This window comes from Dermacentor albipictus, chromosome 4 (genome assembly GCF_038994185.2).
Source record: "Dermacentor albipictus isolate Rhodes 1998 colony chromosome 4, USDA_Dalb.pri_finalv2, whole genome shotgun sequence".
NCBI lineage: Eukaryota > Metazoa > Arthropoda > Arachnida > Ixodida > Ixodidae > Dermacentor > Dermacentor albipictus.
The window spans coordinates 142074684-142099145 of NC_091824.1; the positions used below are offsets into that span (position 1 = coordinate 142074684).

The window sequence follows — 24462 nt, forward strand, 5'->3', positions numbered from 1 at the left end:
TATCTAAATTTAAAAAAAAACATGATCTATTCCACTCTGCGAAGGTGAATGGATGACCAGCGAAGCTGTGTAGCACCCGCCAAAGAGGTGACACAAAATTTTGAACAAAGGTACGAACACATTTATTGACTTGATCGGCGCTCATCGTGAGGAAAGTACGCACGTACATTTATTTTTACGCATCCGCGGGCATTCGTGCTGCACATTCGTTATATACATTCGTGTTTACATTTCGGGAAATATTGAGGCAAAGAATGAGAGACTGAAGTCACCGCACCGACTGGCAGTGGGCCAGTGCCGTCAACGCCTTAGCAGAGGGAGGGGCAGTATGGGAACGCTGGCATGATGAGCGGCAACGGAGCCAGCTGTGGAAGATGATGACGAACGCGCGAGCAATGGTGCGAGCCATTGCTGATGATGACAGCTTTTGGTCACACAGAGTTCTTGACGGACACGAAAAATGCACAGAACCCTAGCCATAAACAACTTCTCTGTAAGGAAATCTGGGATATTGCGCACCAGACCCACGATCTGATTATGAGGCACGCAGACTGAAATTCGAGGCATACTGTGTGTGAGTTGTAAGGTATAGCTGCAGGTGATGTCTCGTGAAATGGCGACGATTCCCATACGCGCCTCATGCACAAAAACAACATGACTAAGAAAACAACACTACATGAAGAACTGAGAGTCGTACTACTGACAAATTTAGACAATGCTTGTTGAAGAGCACGCACCACTATATACGCGAGGTATCAATATACGATGTAGTGTGTCAGTAACCAACATTTGCTCCCCAAACAGAAAAATTACTGCTCATGTATTGCTGTACAAACATATAGAAAAGTTTTATTGTTTATGTTCCTAATTATTTTGTTATCTATTTTATATGTGCTCATTTCGTTAAATACCTTTGAAAACAGAATTTGCAGTCTCATTCTGGATGCGTGGTGAAGAGGGAAGGAAGGAAAAGCGTTGGTTGCATAATAGCCAAAGGCACCAAAAATATTAAAAGTAAATTGTACGTGTGGAACGATATATAGCGAGTGTAGAGAGCAATAATGGCAACCATTCAGTTACATTCACGCAAGTCGTCTTACTTATAAAACTATCTGTTGAAGTCCAGTCCTTAAGGCACAAATGGTTAGCTAGAGAACACAACATCGGTCCCCACTTGGGCACTTCCAATAGGCTACACATTACCCTAGAATTGCCAGATACATAGCTTCGTCTCCGAATTGTACAAACAAGCACAAAACAAGGTTGTCATAGCTGTTATCTGTCAGGACACTACGTGTGATTCCGGTAGTATAGCAGCACTCCGTTAATGCTGTATGACTCAGAAGTTCACTGTATAACTAGGCGTTGTAAGTCGTTTCTTTACATCCGTTAACACTTTGACAATGTGTTCGATGTCCTCCGGCACAGAGACTACACAGAACGTCCTTAATTTGCACACTCAACATTAGAAAATGACGGCCATTTCTTCAGTTATAGAGCACGTCCTTGGCCCATGTACTAGCGCTACCTATGCATCTCACGCAACAGAGGCACTTTTGTGTTTCCTTAGAGACACTGGTCTCTATGAGGCACTTTCGTAAGTGTTAAGTGCAAAAACACCCCCGACACATCTGTAAGCAACCACGGTTGATACTAGCACTCGATGTCTCTATGCTGCGCCTAACAACATGGTTTACTAGCCGCCGCTCTCATTCTACCGCACGTGCCTAGCCGACATGGCCCTGCGGTAGGACACTAATGCACCAGAATATCAGCAATAAGAATGCATCAGCTAAGAATACCAATGCACTACAGTGCAGTGACTCGTGCGCCACGCCGCGGTTGCATCGACGGGGTTGTGTGCTAACGAATTCTCCATGCACTGCTTCCCGACGGCAAGCATGAGCTTCAACTTTCAGAAGACGTTCACCTTCTGGGGCGTCGTCATCGGATCCACGGTCACCTGGACCATGGGACTGTGCACCAACCAGACCATGATTCAGCGCTACTGCAGTCTCCAATCTATTAAGAAGGCTCGCTCGTGAGTATGCGCACTGACACCTGCGGTGTTCTATGACTTAGTTGCGTATGGAGGTATAGGATGGCACGTTACCATGGCACCGGACGTGGTGACAAACGTAATCTCAATAACACGTGGGAACAACTTAATGACTGCGGCTATAGATAGACGTAATCAATACGAGGCAAAGCGTTAAAACACGTTGGTGGACTGATTGGTTATAATCCATGGTACGTCCTCGTCCAGTCACGCTTATACACTCTATCATGGAGGCAAAGCGACTGTGTGGTTCAGAAGCGTCTTTGAGAGGACGGTGTCACAGCTACTCGCAGGTGACGTGCACCTTGTTGTTCATCGAATCACAGCTGCTAGATGCAAATAACAGCCCCTAAAGAGACACGTTAAGAGATAAAGCCGGCTATATCATTACTAATATGGATAAGATAGTTCAAGTGGCTGAGGAGTTCTATAGAGATTTATACAGTACCAGTGGCACCCACGAAGATAATGGAACAGGGAATAGTCTAGAGGAATTTGACATCCCACAAGTAACGCCGGAAGAAGTAAAGAAAGCCTTGGGAGCTATGCAAAGTGGGAAGGCAGCTGGGGAGGATCAGGTTACAGCAGATTTGTTGAAGGATGGTGGGCAGATTGTTCTAGAAAAACTGGCCACCCTGTATACGCAATGCCTCATGACCTCGAGCGTACCGGAATCTTGGAAGAACGCCAACATAATCTGAATCCATAAAAAAGGGGATGCCAAAGACTTGAAAACTTACAGACCGATCAGCTTACTGTCCGTTGCTTACAAAGTATTTACTAAGGTAATCGCAAATAGAATCAGGAACACCTTAGTCTTCTGTCAACCAAAGGACCAAGCAGGCTTCCGTAAAGGCCTCTGAACAACAGACCATATTCGCACTATTAATCAGGTGATAGAGAAATGTGCGGAATGTAACCAACCCTTATATATAGTTTTCATTGATTACGAGAAAGCGTTTGTTTCAGTCGAAACCTCAGCCGTCATGCAGGCATTACGGAATCAGGGCGCAGACGAGCCATATGCAAAGATACTGAAAAACATCTATAGTGGCTCCGCAGCCACCGTAGTACCCCATAAAGAAAGCAACAAAATTCTAATAAAGAAGGGCGTGAGGCAGGGAGATACGATCTCTCCATTGCTATTCACAGCGTGTTTACAGGAGGTATTCAGAGAACTGGATTGCGATGAATTGGGGATAAGAGTTAATGGAGAATACCTTAGTAAGTTGCGATTCGCTGGTGATATTGCCTTGCTTGGCAACTCAGGGGACCAAGTGCAATTTGCATGCTCACTGACCTGGACAGGCAAAGCAGAACGGTGAGTCTAAAAATTAATCTGCAGAAAACTAAAGTAATGTTTAACAGTCTTGGAATAAAAGAACAGCAGTTTACGATACATAGGTAGCGAGGCACCGAAAGTGGTAAGGGAATACATCTACTTAGGGCAGATAGTGACCCCGGATCTGGATCATGAGACTGAAATAATCAGAAGAACAAGAAAGGGTTGAGGTGCGTTTGGCAGGCATTCTCAGATAATGAATGGCAGGTCGCCATTATCCCTCAAGAGAAAAGTGTATAACAGCTGTGTCTTACCAGTACTCACCTACGGGGCGGAAACCCGGAGGCTTACGAAAAGGGTTCTACTTAAATTGAGGACGACGCAACGAGCTGTGGAAAGAAGAATGATGGGTGTAACGTTAAGGGATGAGAAAAGAGCAGATTGGGTGAGGGAACAAACGCGAGTTAATTAAATCTTAGTTGAGAGAGAGAAAGCAAGGTCAGGAAAGGTCAACAGGTCAGCCAGAAGGTCAATCAGAAGAGAGCGTCTTAGTTGAAATCAACAAAAAGAAATGGGCATGGGCTGGGCATGTAATGAGGAGGGAAGATAACCGGTGGTCATTAAGGGTTACGGACTGGATTCCAAGAGAATTGAAGCGCAGCAGGGGGCGAAAGAAAGTTAAGTGGACGGATGAGATTAAGAAGTTTGCAGGGCCAACATGGCCACAGTTAGCACATGAACGAATGCAAGCAAAGTGGTTTGTTTGTTCCCGTGCGTAGAAAAGCAGTAGAGTGACCTAAGCGTTTCCTGAGGCATCATACAACACCGTGATTTCCACTTCTTGTATGAAACCACTGTTCACGCAACATGCTTCTATTCGCAGGGCGCTGTACGTCAACATGCTGGGTGTCGGAGGAACGCTGACGTTATCTTCGCTCTGTGGTCTCGTGCTTTTCGCGATTTATCATCAGTGCGACCCGGTGAAGGCATCCGTCATCAACAAGTACGACGAGGCAAGTGAAGAACAGCATGGACATATTGTGGCGAGTTTGTAAGAACGCGTCTGACCTTGCTTAGCAGCGACAGTATGAAACTAACGGCATGCGTGCTACCGTTACTATATTAGAAACATTTAGCGTGTCCGCTATTCCGGCAAACTGGGGCGGTTTGGGCGGATTACCGGAAGGTCGGGAGTGTAAACGTGAGCGGCCAGATTGGTGGCGCCAGCTGGTGGTACAAAGCTCAACCACCTAAACACAAAGCCAATTACTATATTCTTCTTAGCTGGGGTGTAAGTTTTCGACAGCGGCGTAATTGTTGCACCAACAGCGAATCAGAATAAAGTAGGTTACTGCAATTTTAGCTCTATGTTTGTCTGGTTGAGCTCTACAACGCCAGGTGGCTTCACCGCTCCGGCAGCTCACACGCCCCCGACCATCCGGTAAAAACCGCCCCAGTTTGCCGGAATAGCGGTCACGCTAAATGTCTCGTCACCGTGAGAATGCAGCCAAAAACGCTACTACGGCTGCTTCTTCTTCTTCTTAATTCTTCTTCTTCTTCTTCTTCTTCTTATTATTATTATTATTATTATTATTATTATTATTAGTAGTAGTAGTAGTAGTAGTAGTAGTAGTAGTAGTAGTAGTAGTAGTAGTAGTAGCTAAAACGATAATAATTGTTACCATTCTTTCAACAATTATTTCTTTCCTAATGTAGAAACAGCTTTGAAAAATACTGAGCCTTATGAGTGCAGAATTACAAGTCAACATATTAGACACAATTACACGCTTCTGCGTATTATATATACAAACACATTCAAGGATACCTTACCCATGTTGAATGCCTTATTACTTTACATTCATTTACTACAAGGTATCACCACTTATTCTATAGTCATATCGTAGCATCGTTGTCATAGTAGTATCAGAAGTTCATTTTAAACAAACAGGAAATAAAGTATCGACATCGCTATGTAGGTCAGTTGCTGACGCTGAATCCCCTTTTGGTCGCAGATGATGCCGTACTTTGTTATGGACTCCCTTGGCCACCTACCGGGCATGACGGGACTGTTCGTCACGGCTGTTTACAGCGGATCACTCAGGTACAACGGTCACGTAGCTTTATCACTAGACGCAGGTTAATGAAATGTCTAGCCGATCTTTAAGCACTTAATACGCTGGTCAGAACGAGCGGAAACAACTATAGGGGAAAACTAACACTAGCAACGACAATAAGTCACAGTGCTTAGTCCACTAAATCAACAAATCGAGAAACCTAGTAAAAAGCCCGAGATCCTACAAGCCGTGTCACTGTATCGCGGCGAGCAGTACTTAGTTCGTGCTACTGATGCGAAAGAACAAGTAGAAAAAAAGGCCTGTTAGCATCAGCGTCATGGGAGTATTTCAGTTTTGGGATAACTGCTAGGAGCCAACAGACAACGATGCCAGGAAAAAAAAATACAGTGGAAATCTGCTGTTTCCAGCTACAGATAATTAGAGATTAGGGTTAGGTTTACAATAGGCTTCATGTACTTTTTTGAAAAACACACAGACACAATTCGCAATCTTCAAATCTAAATGACACGAAGCTTGTTTGAGTTGGAGAGGTAGCATCAGCTGTGGATGGCACGAGCACAGCCTCGTCGCCCGCAGCTGTTAGCTATGCGTCACGGTGACGAAGGCGGTATATGATGCTCGTCGCGGGAAGCATGTTGATGAGAATTGTACGCACGCAGAAGTATACGACAAACATCTAAATATATTAAGGGCTTCACGCCTCCTCGTGTCACAGTGGCACATCCATTCTGCGGGCTCGGCCAAGGATAGGCACAGACTGAGTGGCACGTTACAATGACCGAAGCTATTTGGTCACGTGCCCAGAGACCAAGTTGCCTCCTCGGCAAGGCAGGAGACAGCACGAACTCAGTCAGTTTCCCAAGTTGTCTATACATATATCAGTAAATACAGAGTGCCTTTGTTTTCTTTAGCTGCGCCAAATTTTTAAAAATTGCTTGTGCCAGTTAGCCCAATTCTAACCCTGTTAGCACACTTCTAACACTAAACATGTGTATGCCGTCGCAGTATATGGGCAACTAATTCCGCCGTAAACGAAGTAATGGTCAGCAAGTTTGGTTTCTATACCACAGTGTAAGGAACATACTCTTTAGGTGGGGGTCGACACTGCAAGGCTTCCTTGCGAGGCGCAAATAATCGACCAGACAATGTATCAGCGGTGTGCGCCTGTCGACCCTCTGGCGACATCGGCTATCTCTCGGCAACTTCAACAAGGAAACGGTTTATCTCCAGTTGCTATAGCAAGCGGCGCTTCACGGGAAATCCGAATTCAATGACAGATCAGTGCTCATACTGCTAAGGTGGGCGCCTTTTTTTCTGCGTCAGTGACCCAATTTCACCACGTTGCTTAATCACTTTCCGTGAAGCCGCATGGTTGCTGTAGCACCGAGATATAAAGCGTTTTTGGTCGGAGTGTCTTTGGACACTCCGTCCCACCGATAGTCACTACCGTCAGCGGACCGACGGGCGCTCAGCGTTGGAAACCTTGTCCTCAAATAAAGAGTTTATTTCTTGCATCTTGGTTTTTATTATCACTCTAAAAAAATGTTTGCACCCTTTGGGGTGTATATCTGCCACACAACAATAATCGTCATCTGCCTTGATGCGTTTCCTTTCTTGAAAACGCCGCGCCCGCTACTTTGCTGTCGGGAATGCTATGTCATGCTGATAACGCGCAAGCCGTTTCTGATTTGGAAGTACCGGGTTCGCAGCTTTAAAAAAAAGGAAATGCGGGCAAGACCGACGATTAGCGTTGTGGGACAAGATACGCCCCACAGGGTGTAAACATAGCGAACGATAGCGAAACGATAGCGAACGACGAGCTTGCCAGCCAAAAATTGCTCATGAGTCACTCGATAAACGCCACAGAGCAAGCCCCACTTGGAAAGGCTATCGAGATAATTGGCGACCAAGCCTACAGTGGGACGCAAAAGGTCAATATTGATGTCGCTTATGATACACACGTGCTATTCAATTGATAAGCATGACAATGTAGAATCAAGTTCGGATAAAGGAAGCCGCGCATTGAAACTCAGAGGTCGGTGAACCGATAATGGAATCACAAAAAAAAAGAAAACAGGTGTGTTCAAGCGCAGAAAGATCACTTCAGCTTAAAAAAGGAAAAAAAAATCAACTGCGACGCCTCCTCCTGTTCTGCTTGGACGCGTGTACAAAAAGGCTTGGTAACCCGGCAACGAATACGGTAAAAAAAAAATATAAATACGCAATTATGTTAATTATTCAAATAATCATTTTGATTTCTCATAGAAGTAATGGCCACCTCATCGAGTAATTGGGCTAGAATTATGCTATTTGCCAAAGGCAAATGTTAAAAGCTTGGTGCAGCTAAAAAGGAAAACGGGACAACTGAAGTGGTTGTTTGGTTCGTGGAAACATTAGTGGCGCCTGCCGTCACAGTCACAAGCACGGAGAAGAAAAAGCAGGCCGTTTTCTGCTGCCGCACTGGTCGCGCATAGCGCATCAAGTGTGCTGCCTTCAAACATGAGGAGAACTCATGGAAAGCTTCTGCGTTTGGTGCTTGATTACAAAATTTCCAAGCCATCACTTGCGCTTACCGCAACGGTATAGTGGAGTCACCAGCGCTCTCGATTGCAAGCCCGTGCAATAAGTACGCCCGAGCGTGGTCCAACTTTCTCACGCACTCTTTAAGGTTCGTCATATGAGCAGAAGCGCACTTTCATCTATTGCACATTTGCTTGATAATTTCAACTCATTTTAGAATAGGCGATATGAAACCACCGTAGTAGACGCACCCAACCCGAAGTGACTATAGAAGCTACCACTTGTCTATCATGTGACGAAGGTCTACATCTCTTTCATATTTTTTTATGACTAAGTTTCAATGTTTTCAAATGACGCTCTCTCCTAATGTTTTCTCTTCCTTCATTGTTCCATATCCGCCGCCATGGCCGGGCTTCATGATTGGCGCTGGCTAACACTGGCACGTTTCGAGTCCATCAGTTCACCGTATTTTTTTTCCGTGAGATGAGACTGAACCGCTTTCTAATGTCTTTATTTCAGCACCATGTCGTCTGGCTACAACGCCTTGGCCGCCATCACGTGGGAGGATTTCCTAAAGCCAAAGCTCAAGTTGTCTCCCAGGGGTGTCATGTGGGCAACGAAGGCGATAGGTGCGTGTAGAAGTTATCGTATAGTCGATCTTTTATATACCCTGTCGCAGTTGAACTTTATTCCAGCATTGGTACCAGTTCATTTGTACTAAAATTATCAGACCAAACTCGGTGACGTAATGCGAGGGTAACACACACTCCGCACTTGCGCCCGTATTCGCAAATTTTCTCTCGCGTATAAATGCAATGCACGATCTGTGATCGCCGTGGGGGGATCGTATGCTATCGTGCCTATCGGTATGAGCGGCAGTCGCATGAACGCCTGTGTAAATAATTTTTTCATGTAAGATAATTTTCTTGTACGGGCCCTTGAACGTTTGTTATAGTTGAGGCCATCCGGAACATGATTTCTGCTTCCATTTCAGCTGCCACCTACGGTCTCCTCACGGTGGTCATCGCATTTCTCGCAGGCACACTGCCTTCCATCCTTTCGGTGAGTCAGTCTGAATGCGCTGCTTTGCAGTTGGTGAAGATAATCTCCAATTCATCAACACGTCGTATTCATTTGCTAAAACTAGAAACTGAGCAGCACTAACAGGACAAAAGGGACAGACATGAAATACAACGCACGGCGCCACTTCATAGTTCGTGTATGAAGCACTTCATACTTCGTAATTCATGTCCGTCTTTGTCCTTTTAGCACTAATCAGTCTCCCAGCGTATGTCTGACCAAATAGCACTAATTTCTACCTTTATACAATTTGTTAAATGTCACGTAATTATAACAAACATTTTTATTCAAGTGTACTGGGAGATAACATCTGAGTTACCATGGCCGAACATCTTGGTAAAAGCACAACTTTTCTCAAGTATGGGAAGGGTTGAACGAATGGTCCCAGAGAGGTTGATGCAGTTGAGACTGTAACGCGTCTCCACAGCCCTGCCAGCGTAGGCATAACTCACATACTCTATTTTTATTTATCTACAATTCTACATTTGCACATCCACCATGCACATACGTCATTTGCGTCGATTTGTACTACAGTGCAAGACCGTATGTGAATGTGAGTCCCACTTTTGCTCCCAGGCAACTTTCGTCACGACCGGGTGCTTCGTAGGCGCTTCCGGAGGCATATTCTTCCTCGGTCTCTTATTTCCATGGTCCGAAAGCAGGGTGAGTATTTTGGCTTTGAGCGACCAACGATTCGCGATTTCATTTCCTATTCTTTCACAGTGTGCGATATAACTAACCATAACTCAATGGACGCGCATTACAGAAATTCGAGGCCTGGGGCGCGTTCGTCCTGTAAGTGCCTAATTATTTCGCAGTTCAATGACAATTAACGTTGTAATCCAGGCAGGAATAAATTCCAAATGTTTGTTCTTTATTGACAAACCCTAAATGCCCTTTCCAGGTGTTACATAAAGAAATTATTGTAAACGAAAAAAAAACTGTACATAAGCTAACAGTAAAACTACGAAAGCAAATGCATATGTAAGCGAACATACGTGTACGCAAATCAAGAAGTAATTAAAGGCACTAGACACGGGAATTAGAACAGGATGGTCAACCGATGTTCAAAAGCTATTCAACATTTCAGCATAAGCTATTCAGCTTTTGAACAAATGTGTTACAGTTTATTTCGGAGACATCGTATTGTGGCAAGTCATTCCGATGACGAACGGCAGGAATAGGTGGTCGGTATTATTTGTCCTCACAAGTAATCCTTGTCTAAACTTGAACTTAGCCTGCGACAGCCCTTGTTTTAGCACTGTTGATCAGCGTTATCTTATGTGAAATATAACGACAGAATTCCGACGAAAGCCGTAGCAGTTGCGGCACTTACTCACCCTTCAAGGACTTCTCAGCTCTACCTCGAGTATACAAAACCTACCTCACAACATGGCCTTACCTACTTCGTCGCAGTGAAAAACATGAGGAAACATACATTAATGGCTTATAGTTCAGTAGGTGCGTGGCACTATAACGCACAGTCATTGGCTTTGCATATCGGTTATGACCTTGGAGTAACTTGTCTCACGTTCCGCATGACTTCTTTCAAGGAGTATAAAGCAACAAAGACGCAACCAACGAGAAAAAGCACTATCGCTGTGAAATTGCCGGCGACACCAACAAGAAAACACGCATTGCCGAGACCGTTGCAGAATCGGATGCGCAGCTTCCCAGGACGGCGTCAAAGTCACGCTCGCTAAGCGTGGTTGAATGATACTGCAAGTGCGTGAATCACGCGGTAGAAAAAAATAATTGGAAGGATGCGGCTGCGAAACTAGGCATACGCGGCTAATTGTGAAAGGGTTGACCATACGCATGTTTTCGGGATGCAAGAGAGAGAGAGAGAGAGAGAAAGAGAACCGCAAGATGGTTACAGGCCATTGGTTATTTCTCAGTAGCTGATCTTCCTATTTAAATATACGCATTTTATAAAAAAAAAGGTAAAGAAAACACATTTGTTTGGAGCTGCGCTTCTTTTATTTTTAACTCCACAAAGGTGGCGCCATGAAACGTTCGCATACATAAACGGATACTACATAAACCGGTAATAACTGAAACCAATACTTCGTCCTATATTCAGCGCATCGACTTCACTGCACGCAATGCTCGCGATGTATTCACGACCGAACTGCATTTCATGCACAGCCGGCAACCAATAGGCCACGCACTGAATGGATTTCGGCTGCAGTTTCAGCGCGGGCATACAGCAATACGAAATTAACTTGCCGATGCTGCTAAGAAGTGGCACCCGAATCAGGATGCGCGCATTGTGCATACGACGATTGCTCGAACATACCCGCTATCGAAAACGGAGGAGCAAGAACGTCTGTATGAAGTATACGCTGCGGCTGACACTTTTATGCCGGCAGATAAGCAGGGCACAGTCAATCATTGCAGTTCGTATAGTTTCGCGCGCGGTCGTCGAGCACCGACTGAGTGCCATGACGTAACCAGTATAACGCTGCCTCTTTCCACTTATCCTGTATCTTCTCCTGTAGCATAGAGTAAGAGCAATACGTATACATAGGGTCAAAACCTTCTACCGGCATTGGGGTGTATGGTGTCATCGGCTACAGACAAGAAAGTTGGCATTAGAACAGGGCGTCCATGTCTGAGTCTTAGTATTCTTCAGTGTATTCGCATGCCGGCATGCTCATGGAGACACCATTTGGCAAATATGAGCACGACGTTGTGCACTGTACTGTGCATACTGTACTGCACTGTACTGTACTGTACTGTACTGTACTGTACTGTACTGTACTGTACTGTACTGTACTGTACTGTACTGTACTGTACTGTACTGTACTGTACTGTACTGTACTGTACTGTACTGTACTGTACTGTACTGTACTGACAGGTTTGTTCGCAGTGTACATAGCTGATAGGCACCGGCACTCTTTCACTCATATTTTTTCTGCAGACCGTTATCATGTCCATGTTAACGGGCATGGCATTGTCCTTCTGGGTGGCCATCGGTGGCATGGTCTACCCTCGGCAGCCTGTGATCGCGCGCACCACGGTTGAAGCCTGCGCCTTCAACTACACGCTCAAAGTGCCTCCTCAGCGAACATACCTCTCCGGGTGAGATATGCTGATAGGAACGATAGACGTGACAGCGCTGCGTTTGTTTGTTCGTTCATTTACGAACGATGTTCGCACTGCTAGTAACAATCAATGTGCTATAGTTGCTTTTTTTTTTTTACATCCTTCTGTCATTAGGGCGACTTTCGTGCCTTGCTTTGCTTTCGTCTTTGCGGCCAGTCATATTGCTGTTTCTTTCTTCTTTACTTCCCTTCTCCTTAATCCAACCTCCTTTTCTATCCCCTCTTTCCTAAAGAGCAGGCAGGGTGCCCCTCTCGGTGGCAGTTGCCAGCCTGCTTCTTCCCTATTCCCCTCTCGCTGTGTATGTGTGTTTTAATACAAAATATTTTAGCAGCGATAACACGAACTTGAAAGAGCGGAGAAGTCGCGCGTATCCGATTATTTGTATTTGTTTACTTATTGGTCAATGATAGTAGCGTTGTTGTTTCTAGGAGTGAATACTGCCAGTACCCTCGGTGAACATCTTCTGCCTCGGTACAACATTTCCTCTCATGATTTTAATGGCTTGAGTTGTAATTTCTCATATATTAATGCACTTACAGACTTTTTAGGGACTATTTTGGCTTACATTGTACAGAGAGAGAGAGAGAAAGGCAAAGGAAAGACAGGGAGGTTAACCAGTGATTATCTCCGGATGGCTACCTTGTACTGGGGGAGGGGCCAGGGTATGCCCAATGACAGAAAACAAGATCTTTGGAAACTAGCGTACGTGAACATCAGCGCGATGCGGTACTTAAAAGACACGTATGGGACTTTCTGACAAATTGTGACTGTACACTGTGTGACGTATAGGATTGTACGGTGACACTGTGTAACACTAGGAACGCCTTTGCGGGCTGCATGACAGTGCCCGCAGAAACAGTTCGTGTGTACGTTGTGCAGTATAGCCAAATGCGCACGTATGACCAATCGAAGAAACTTCAGAACGTGCCGTCATGTTGCTGTTTTCTTTTCTATTGTTCTTCACAAACATTTGCAAAAAGTGCTGTATTGCTGGAATGCTCTCGTGTTATCTCTTGTACTCCCATTTTAAACATTGAACAGTTTTTTGTTTGCGAACAAGCTGGACACAATTGTGTCCGACATTTGCAATTTCATCCGAATGTATAAATCTAGACAGACTAACCTACTGAACACTGCGCAAAACGTGGTGTGCCGTTTACCGTTCCAAGTTTGTTTGCTCATCAGACATGCCAGCCCTCTACACTCACTAATGTGTAAACCATGTTTCGTTTGTTTCTTGTTTTCAGTGGCCTATACGACCTGTACCACGTGTCGTACATGTGGATCCCAGCAATCAGCTTCTTCTCCACAATCTTCGTAGCTGTATTTGTCACGCTTATTCGTGGTGAGTACTAATGTCTTTGCAATGGCTTCCAGTGGTGCGACTTGCGACGAAAATGTCAAGTCACAGGAAAATGGCCGTCAAATTAAGTAGACCTTATGCTTGCGAAACTACGTCATGCCGCGTTCACTATATATATATATGAGAAGAAAGGCGGTTAACCCAGGGGCCCGATTTTTATTAGTCACATCATAAGAAGCCAACAAACACTGACACCAAGGACAACATAGGGGAAATTACTTGTGCTTAATAAATGAAGTAATGAAACGATAAATTAATGGAAAATGAAGTGGATGAAAAAACAACTTGCCGCAGGTGGGAATCGAACCTACAACCTTCGCATTTCGCGTGCGATGCTCTACCAATTGAGCTACCGCGGCGCTGTTTTCCCATCCACTTTCTTGGGTATTTATGTGTCCTAGTAGAACCCTGGAAGTGTTACCCAGCGCCGCCACTCACAGACCTTGGCGGCGGACGTGGAACGTCCTTCATGCAGCAGGCGTCACGAGAACGTGATTTTAATTTTTTAATTGCCCACAATTTTTTTTTTATCTGCGCCTAAAATGCGGTGCACGATCGGACGGAGTTCAGTTGCTGCCTTCCATCTCGATCGGAATGCGGCCGCCGTAGCGGAGACTCGCGCTCAGAAAACTCCTCAGACTCGTGCTCAGAAGCAAAACGGCATGGCCAACGCAAGGATTGAGAAGTGCGACCCGCACTGGATCAACTTGTTCTAGCTTACCTATGTTAGAATACTGTTACTGAGAATGCCTGTACTAAAGGCAGCTAATGTACCTTATTTAAAGGACCACGACCATATCTGCACTCTAGCTGGAAAAAAAAAAGCGACTGTCGTTTTCATGTTCCCACACAGGTACAAAGAACTCGGCTGATGTAGATCCAAGCCTGTTAGCGCCGGGAATTAGGGAGTTCTACATGAGGACGAGGACAAAGCAGGAACAACAGTGCACCAAGGAACAAAAATGCGTGCCCGTAAAGGTGGAGGTAAGTGAGTGAGTGACGCCTCGATAATACTAAAATAATCAGGACGCCTAAAGAAATGAAGGGAACATAAAAACAAATTATATTTCGGCCATACTACTGATTTAGAAGAGCAGCAACATATGACGCCCTAATGCACGAGTACTTTGCGTAAATCTGGTCGGTCACAGCTAACGAGTCATAGCGAAGCCGTTTGATCGCTCCATACGCTAAAGTTCGCGTAGATAACATTTACGGCACGCTGATTGAAGCAAGATGCTAAAGCAGCGCCTCTTGTAGCTGAAGCAGCCGGTGGTGCCAGTGCTGCTTCCCGGATGTCGCCATAATGCGCTCTGGACCTTACGCGCGAGCACCACACGAAATCTTTGCAGCGCGTGCATTTAATTACTCGCGTAACAGTCCAGAGAGGAAGTTTTCCCTTTCCCCAATGGAAATGTCCAGAAGCCGTCCCTCGAGGCACTCCATCGTTGCAGCGAAGTAACGAGAGAGCGACAGAGATGTGGAGGCGCCAGATCCAAGCTTAGCTAAGTTTAAAGTCCTACCACACTGAATAAGTAAATGAAAAAAAATACTCACCTTACTCTGTAATTATGTTAGCTGCAGCTGAGTCGATACCGGTCACTATATTTGCATACACACGCCCCATTTCTTCTTTCAGGACACGACCGCCGAGAAACCGGAGAAACTCCGCGAGATCGTCGGCTACACCAACGGTCACGTGAACTATGCTATGACCAATGACGACGGCGCGGAACACACGGCCATGTAGGCGTCGAAAAGACTGTGATATTTAAGGCTGACGAACTGTTTACGTCGTTTGTGCATACCTCGGTTCATCTGCCTCGAATTGTAAATGTACATAGCACTCTCGCAAAATATGTTGCACGTCTTGCAGTGGAGTCGGTGCAAAAAGAAAGAAATGATTCGGGGCTGTCGTTTTCTGGCAACGACCAAATACTGTAGGTGGCATCTGGCAACCCTATAGACGCAGTGTCTCGCTTTACGATCTTTTACTCAGCCTCCTTTCGGGGATCACTATACTGTGGGAAACGAGAATACTTCCAGGTTTTTGCTGCACGTTTTCGACGTAGCTCGAAGGAGATCTTACTGCCGTTTTTTTTTTCTCTTCATTGCACAACATCATCTCAAAAGTACCTATTTGTCCAGCGTTGAGATACACCGAACGCTTCCTGTCACTTTCCGTCATGAAATTGTCATGTTATCCTTCTCAGTACTCAGTGTAACTGGGATACTTTTGGCACAACGAGACTGCCACGAGACCTGGCCAGGTACCCTTTCGAAGCGAGCAAATCTGAATATTCTACTTAAGTACAGAAGCTTACGGCTTTTAAGGCGCGAAACTGGAGACAAATAAGTTTCTATAAAACGTCAGTGCACGAACTAAAGTAAACGGGACATTCGAAAAACTTAAGGATTGCAACTATTCTCTTAAATGCGCTGAAGCAGTTCCAATCTTAATGTGTTGGTCATCCATCCATTGTGCAAGCTGATTGCACTGCCAACTTTAAGTCTGGTCTCAGTTTTCTTTCTTTTCCACGGCCCTCATCAGAAGCCATAGCACGCAAGAAATTTTATATGCGCTTTCGAGATTGGTTCTTGCTTTTTTTCATAGTTCTGTTTCACTGTATCGTTAAGCGAGGATGTTATTGCCAGCTCTAGCCTTCACGCGAACTAGCTCTGTAGACGAACTTTGTGGATGGCATGTGAATAGTGTCCATATAGATTGCAAGGACATAAGTGATCCCCAATTTTCGGAAGTATTATCGCTCGAATCTTTTTTTCCCTAAATCTCGAGTCCGCTTCCTTAAACAGCCAGGGTCAGCTATGTGCCCATCAGCTGTGTGCCCAAAGAGATGCGATCCACAGACGAACGTAACGACTGGATAAGGCTGCCCCTCAGCTATTTATTCACTGTTGGTGCGACATTTTACCGCTTATTGAACTAACATACATTCACCTCACCAAGCACACAAGTTGTCTCATTGACAGGTGATTGCGCTTTGCGACAGGTTTCACTGCCAAACGCAATCCATCTGTATAAAGGTCACGATTAACTTATGATTATTTACTAGTCATTGCGCTTGCAGGAGGGCATTTACTTACCAAATAATACTGCAGTCAAATGCTACACCAAATAGCTTCGAAATGGCAAAATTAAATAGGGCAGGACAGTACACAACTAAATTACGTGCGGCTACGTTAATATTAGTTTTTCTTTTTTCATGCTGTTAATTCCTATCTGTACTCTATTAAACCAGCATCAAGAGAATGCTATCGGTATGAAAAAAGAAGTTAACCGTTTGAGAACTAGTGAAAAGGATACAAGGTACAAGAGCACTTGTGAGTGAAGGCCAGGACATTTCGCAATGTTTCTCTCTTTCTTTCCGTCTTATTTTATTTTCTTTGCACTCTCTATTTAATGCATTATAGTCACTTGCATATCTCAATCCCTGATGCCAGGATCTCGCACATTCTCTCTTTTAAAATTTTGTTCTAGCTGCCTACTTTCTTATAAAAGAAATAGTTGAGTTTGTTTTGTATTTTTTGCTTTTATTATGTTCATGTATTCCGGACACCTGTATCTAACATACTTGACTACTACACGGCATGCGAAAATTGTAGGATATATCGTAACGTTACTCTTTCGCTGTACTCCGCCTAGTGATTAGACTGTGTGGGTACTAATACCAAACAGTGATCGTGAAAACCTCATCTTACAGTAGGAACAGCGAACTTTATTTTAGCAACGAAAGAAGATTTAAGCGAGCGCATAGCGAGATACATTACTGTTTTTGGAGGAACTACAAACACAAAAATATGTGGTTGAGATGTCGAGAGAAGGTAATCTTTTCGCAATACCGAAAAAGAAAAGCATTTTTATCGGCTCGATAATTCAGAAAAGAAACAAGAGTGAAAGCAGGATAGTGACGCCGCCTTCAAGTTCCCGCACTATAGCTCACTGCGACACCATGTCATTTGTCGGGGCATTAGATTGCACCATTCTAAAGAAGCCAAAAACTGAACTTAGCATGTTTCGAAAGCTTTTGCGGCACCACAACGACATAAACGCACATACAAAAATTACGGAATTCATGACGTCACGCCAAGGTACCGGCGCTGAGCTTTTTGGCGCGAAATTTTAAAAAAAGGGGGAATTTGTCCATTCTCTCTTCTTGTAATCAACCTCCTGCCTCTAAATTAACGGAAATAATGTTTTAAAAGAATATTTCATCGGTCTAAACTGATTAGTGTTTTTTCTTTCTCACACTAATGTGCAAAGTGAGCTTGCTTGTTGAGCTGGGAGAATCACAAAACAAGTGCCCTGTTAGGGCAACGCTACTCAAAGTTCAATCATATTTTGTCAAGCTACTGTTTGCTTTTTAGGAGACTTTCAGAGTCAGTTTTATTATGATACTCTCAGTTACACTCCATATTCATGCCTTATTATATAGGACCTCATTTTTGGCTTGGGCAACCGCAAGTTCCTACAATGGCATATTATACAACCTCTTTGACTGTTGTAGTAGATCTTCAATGTATGCTCAAGCGAGACATCTGTTGCGAACCAAAAATGAGTGTTTTGACTGCTGCACATTGCAAATACAGTCACAGCGCGGCCAGTATTGAGTCGATGTATATAGTATAATAAAGAGGCACGGAATATAAAATATATTATTTAGTGCCCCTTGAATGTTGTTAGGAAGATATTGTTGTTTTATAACGTACCTTCTATACTGTTCAGATGCTTTCTCTATATAGAAACAGCGAATATAGTAGAACCAGGAAAAGTGACAATCCACGTTGTTGGTTGCTGTTGATAATGTTGTTTTGCGGTTCTGCCGTTGCTTGTGCTGAATTGAAAGTGCTAGAGCACTCTTGCAGGCCGCCCTCGACGAACCACTCGAACTTCGCCCACATCGCACCATTCGTACATCGAGCACTATCAATCAATAATTACTTTTTGTATATACGTTATTTTTAAGCTGACGAAAAAATAAACTGTTCAGCAATGTTTTAATGTTGGTCGTTCTTATTCATGGAACAACTAAGTGTGTAACAGCTAACGTTCTTGTTTTCCCGAAATAGAACATCAATCAACTTCAAGGAATGAGCCACGAAGTGATCGAACTGTGTTGCCCGCGCCACAACGTGGCTCCGATAAGTAGAAGAATATATGACCGCAAACAAAAAGCGTATTCATCTTTGCGAATAATGTTAATTGTGATTTTTTTCGTCGCAATTGATCGAGGAAGAGGGCTAGGATTTGCATGTTAGAATGTTGTAAATTACAGATCATGAACTTTCAGAAGCTCGAAATGCTCCTACCCACTGCAGAGGCTTAGAGGCTACGGAGTTGCGCTGATAAACATGAGGTCGTATTTCGGATTCCTGGCCATTTCGCCCATGCCGCATTTCGGCATGGGCGAAATGATACATACATACATACATACATACATACATACATACATACATACATACATACATACATACATACATACATACATACATACATACATACATACATACATACATACATACATACATACATACATACATACATACATACATACATACATACATACATACATACATACATACATACATACATACATACATACATACATACATACATACATACATACATACATACATACATACATACATACATACATACATACATACATACATACATACATACATACATACATACATACATACATACATACATACATACATACATACATACATACATACATACATACATACATACATAAGTAAGCGTTCGTCTACTTAAGATTTAGGTGCATGCTAAAGAACCCCGGGTGATCAGAATTAATCCGGTGTGCGTCATAATCAGATCGCGGTTCCGGCACGTAAAATTCTACAATTTATTACTACTTTTTTCAGTGAAATGCTCCTTTACCGCACGCAGAATGTGCGATGCCAACGATGGACTTCGCATAAATGTTCTTATCAGCACCGCATTAGTGAGCGTACACCTCCTTTCTTTCCATCGTCACACACACACTCGAGTGAAGAGCATTCTACGGTTTTTCACTGGAATCGGGTAATTAACTAAGCGGTTGCGACTAAACAATCTTTACGTCGCCCCCTCCTCTCCCCGCCATATGCCCGCATTTACAGAAGTGCCCTCAAGACTCCCATTAGAACTGTTCGCAGGGCAGCTGCCAGGCAGTCGCGATATCGGCTATGTTATTAACGAAGGAAGCCGGCTTATTGAATATAACGTTTGCTAACTAATACCTTCTCGAATTCGGTCCCAGTTCTCTGCAAACAAGCATCTATGACTTCTACAGCATTCTAACGGCAAGCATGCTAATGACAGGTTAGACCACACGGTCTTCAGAGAGTGCTGCACGCTCGCACAGCACTCTCTGAAGACCACGTGGTCGAACGTTCATGCAAAACGACAATGAAACTGTACTACACATCCAAAGGACGTTGATAACCTTATTCCGCCTTTTTTGACGCTATATAAGGTGCCCCAGCTGTCATGCACCAAGATCTTAAAGTATGTATATGCCACGTAGCTGGACAGAACCAAGGTAATTTTGTTTGGCGTCGCTTGGAAATACTCGGATTATTTTTTGCATTCCGTCTAGTTACATAATTACTCTTCAATAATTAATCAACTTCCCAAATATTATAGTTAGACGAAAAGTGTCAATGAGAAAATTGCAGAGCGACATGAAAAACTCCCGATACAGTTTTATGTTGCTCAACACCTGCGTCATAAAAGTGTTTTAGAAATGTGCTCAGAAAAGGAAAGTGCTCCATAAAAGAAAATCGCGAATACAAGGAAACTGCCTCCAGCGGCCCGTCGCGCGGCAATCTTGCGTGTATTCGCGAGCTTCTTTCACGCTCAGAAAAACACATTTACGGAGCACGTGTTGAGCAACAGAAAGCTGTATCGGGAGTTTTGTATCGGGGGAGTGAGAGAGAGAGATAAAGCTGCCCTGTCCCGGCGAAAGAGGATGAGGGCTCTAGTAATTCGTGAGTACTGTTTCTCGATGGATGGCTGCCTTCGCTAATAATATGCACGCCATTGCGTGCATATTATTCTGCATTCTTACGCGCGTCTCTCGCGTAAGAACTTTTCTTTAGGATACTGGCCTATCTAATTTTTTAAATGCGCGTCGACGCTCCGCAGGGTGTGCCCGAAACAACTAGCGGAATGTGCCATAGTACATATGCATACGATATATTTAAAGCTTGCAGAGCGCCTATCTGGATATCATGATGTGCGTTGCCCGCACCCGTATATGGATTTTGCGCCAAATTTCCAAGGATTCCCGTTCGTAGGTGTTCTTTTTCCATTGGCTGGCCGCCTTTTATAAGATGTGCAACGTAAGGATGGGCGGGAACTTGCTCTTACGAACAATTCTATCGTGCGTTTTTGTGATTATGGGCCCGTTTGTCATGTGACTAAACCATGTGACTAAAAGGCAAGGGAATCAGAGCGAGAAAAGTGAAGATTATAGCAAGAACAAGCGCAAACTGCCAGCTGCAGGCACCTAAACTACGCTCTGAATCTTGAGCAGTCCTGAATGCGCTGCGCACGCCTCCCATAAGGACAACATGGAACTACTGAATCCGTGATCGGCGCTTTAAGTTACGCTCGGGCATGGCCAGGAAGAGGGTTTAAAATGAGGTCGTTACGCCGCGTACGAGATCTCGGAGACCACGTTTTAACTGGCTTCGTGCTATCGTTTCACGTTTCTGCGCCAGGCGGCGGCACAGCCACGCCTTCGAAAATGGGTGTTCCGAGTCCGATTTCACAAATCTTCCTTGCAAGTACGGTTTGTCTTGGCTTCTTCCATCGCTAGTCGCATTCTTGCCATCACTAGCGGCGGGATCTCGAAATGCGAGTTCCTGGCTTTTAATGCGTTAGGTCACAGTGAGAAAGTGTGTGCGTATGAAGCGTGACAGGCCGACCACGTGGAACATATATATATATATATATAAAGAGAGCGAGAGAGACAGAAAGGGATTTGTATAACGCTCTCGCCTCCCTCCCTCCCAACCGACGGTCTCCAACGCAGCAGGCTGGCTCGTTGGTTGGTTGATACCCAAATTTCTTCACTTCGAAATTTTGAATGACCTTCCTACCATTATATTTGTTTTCCCTCAATGACGGGTGAAAAGGAGCAGTTGACATCATTGCAAGGTATCTAGGTATCCCTCCTTTACGCCCTTTTCAAGTATACAAAAAATATAAAAATGAACAACATGTTAACAACCCCAGAAGCGTTGTCCTTTAGCACATGCCCCTCGTTTAATGTCTCGAGAAAATCAAGCCATCCGATGTAATCACTGTACTTCCTTCACCAAATACATGGCAGGATAATTTCCTGCGAGAAATGTTGACCTCTGTGTATTTTTCTGGGTTCCGGAAGAAACGTCCCCGAAAAAAAGTCCCCGGAAAAAAAGTCCCCGGAAATAATGTCCCAGGGATATATGTCCCCGGAAAGTATGTCCCCACTTGCGATGTAAGAACAAACGTGACCAGATGGGTGCCCTGAAATGCTGCTGTAACGTCCCGCCTTCAATCGTCCCATTCTTTATTTCTCATTGAAAAAAGAAATCCCAGCAAAGAGAGAGAGAGGGAGAAAAGGATGCATAGAAAGGCAGGGATGTTAACCAGAGGCAGTTCCGGTTGGCTACCCTGCGCGAGGGGAAGGGTGATAAAAATAAAAGGAGAGCGGTAGGGCGAGATAGAGAGAAATAGAGACGAAGATTGCAGTTTGCAGAAAGCAAATGTTCAAAAAAATATATCCATATATTATTTGCACGGCGCCAAAGACGAGCAGAAGAAGAGAAAAGAGACGGGGCGCAATAATGACAAACCAACTCGCCCAACCTTCAACCATATCTACATATGTTTCATGTCAGATACCATGTCAGATACAATGCGTATGTCCGACACAATGTCGTCTAACTATACAAGAGACTGAAACAACATACAGGGGGTGAAAGTTCAGTGCCTGTACATTGCCTCTGGAGGCAGCAGTTTGATGGTCGCAGCAGCGCTTGCAAGGTGAGTGTACGGATTAGCAGCCGTGCCGTAACAGTACGGAGTGCGCTCGAAACTGAATGCTTGTCCTTGTGTTAACTTAAACGATACGGTACTTATTTGCAGAATGGAGACAATCAAGTCGAACAAAGAAGGAACAAAGCTGTGCCTTGGCGGTTATATGTACACAAGACAAAAAGATACTGCCTCAGGCAACGCCTGGCGTTGTGCTAAACGTAATGGATGCTTTAATTGTGGACAAATCCTCAAGAGACTACTAGCTAAGTGTTCCCTACAACCACCTTCTGCATAATGCTGCGATTAATATTGCAAAAACAAAGCAGAAAATGAAAGAGACTGCATTTGTCTCAAGAGAAAAGCTTGCCGCCATTGCCGCAGATGGCGTCAGAAACCTTAGGGATGAAGAATATAATGCCGCATGAGCAGCAAGCAGAGCCGGAAACGCTGCATTCGCCAACAGTGGAGCAAAATCTACCCACCGAAACCTGTCAGCCTCAGGGATATTGTTATTCCGGCACCTTGGACTATGACTGCGGGCAACCATCCAGAGCGCTTCCTGTGCTACGATAATGGCCCATAGACTGAAACCCGACTACTTGTATACGCCAGCACAACGTGCTTAATGTTACTAGCCGAGAGCAGCGCCTGATTTATGGACGGAAACTTCGATCTCACTCCCAAGGGATTTCTGCAGCTATACGTTATTCCTGTACCGCCGGGCGAGGGCGTTGCATCAGTTGCTTATGCCTTCATGACAAGGAAAAACAAAGAAGCCAACGAAGAGAGAGAGACAGAGACGGGATGGGAGAAAGGCAGGGAGGTTAGCCGGATGAAATTCTGGTTTGCTACCCTGCACTGGAGGAAGGGTAAGGGAAAATGAAAGACGAAAAAAACAGCCGAGAGAAAAGCGAACTAACGGGAAAAAACTGTAGGGAAGGTCGGGAACGTCCATGAGAATCACAGTTTCTCCAATAGGCCACTCGAACGCAAACATTTCAAGGGTGTCTTCACCGTCTTGTGGTGTGGCGACTGTACAGTTGGCCGTTCCAGGACTGTCTGCTCCAAAAACGGCCGGTCGTCAAGACACGCCAGCGCGGTCGCGAGTGACTGCTTGTGTGCGCTGTATCGGGGACAATGACAAAGAACGTGTTCGACAGTTTCCTCGTCGCCGCAGTGGTCACACGTATCACTATCCTCCCATCCGACACGGAAAGCAAACGGCTTCGTAAATGCGACGCCAAGCCACAATCGTTGTCCGTTGTCTCGGGTCGGGATAGTCCAGGTAGAGGCTGGCAGGGGTCCAGTCGATGTAGACGTGTGTGCTGGAAACTAGGTGTGTTCCACAACGATTGTGAGGCGTCATATGCAAGCACTCGAAGTTGCGCTGTTGCATCTGTTCTTGACAGTAGGATTGGCTCCTGCACGCCGTCTTCATGAGCAAATCGAGCAGCTTCATCAGCCTGTTCATTACCCATTATGCCACAGTGGCTAAGGAGCCACTGAAATGTGACGTCATGTCCTTGCTCGACAAGGCAATAAAGGAGCTCTCGGATTTGTAGCACTAGCCCTTCGTAGAATCTGCGGCGTAAGGCGGAAAGCAAGCAATGTAGAGCTCCGCAACCGTGGGTGTAGTCTGATGTGATGTCTTGACCTCGAAGGCGGTGATTTCCGCAGGAAAAATTTCTGATCCTGCAGATCCTTCCACGGTGGTGGAACCATCAGTGTATATATGGGTATGATCGTTGTATTGTCCGTACAGCCAGAGCAACTAAAATTATTTGAGAGCTAGCGATGAATGTTGTGCCTTGGTTTGAATCTCGGGTACGAACTTGTGGCTGAGCCAAGCACCAAGGGGGGGGGGGGAGAAATCTCTCGCTGCATCTGTGTAATCTCGTGGCCGGTATACATCATTGTTTG

The 24462-nt window shown here is 44.7% G+C and overlaps 2 protein-coding genes across 5 annotated transcripts in view; one reads left to right on the plus strand and one right to left on the minus strand.

Annotated features, from left to right (window-relative positions):
* LOC135915430 (sodium-coupled monocarboxylate transporter 1-like) overlaps positions 1-15600 on the plus strand; it is an 84961-nt gene extending 69361 nt beyond the window's left edge. Inside the window, exons 9-18 of the mRNA XM_065448498.2 lie at positions 1901-2041; positions 4225-4354; positions 5354-5442; positions 8456-8565; positions 8931-8998; positions 9593-9679; positions 11940-12100; positions 13372-13469; positions 14341-14471; positions 15127-15600. Coding sequence (XP_065304570.1) covers positions 1901-2041; positions 4225-4354; positions 5354-5442; positions 8456-8565; positions 8931-8998; positions 9593-9679; positions 11940-12100; positions 13372-13469; positions 14341-14471; positions 15127-15237 — 1126 coding nt within the window. The 3' untranslated portion in view covers positions 15238-15600. The remainder of the gene's footprint in view (positions 1-1900; positions 2042-4224; positions 4355-5353; positions 5443-8455; positions 8566-8930; positions 8999-9592; positions 9680-11939; positions 12101-13371; positions 13470-14340; positions 14472-15126) is intronic.
* Positions 1-24462, minus strand: part of LOC135915433 (isatin hydrolase-like) — a 358063-nt gene that overhangs the window by 127986 nt on the left and 205615 nt on the right. The gene's annotated exons all lie outside the window — the stretch shown is intronic.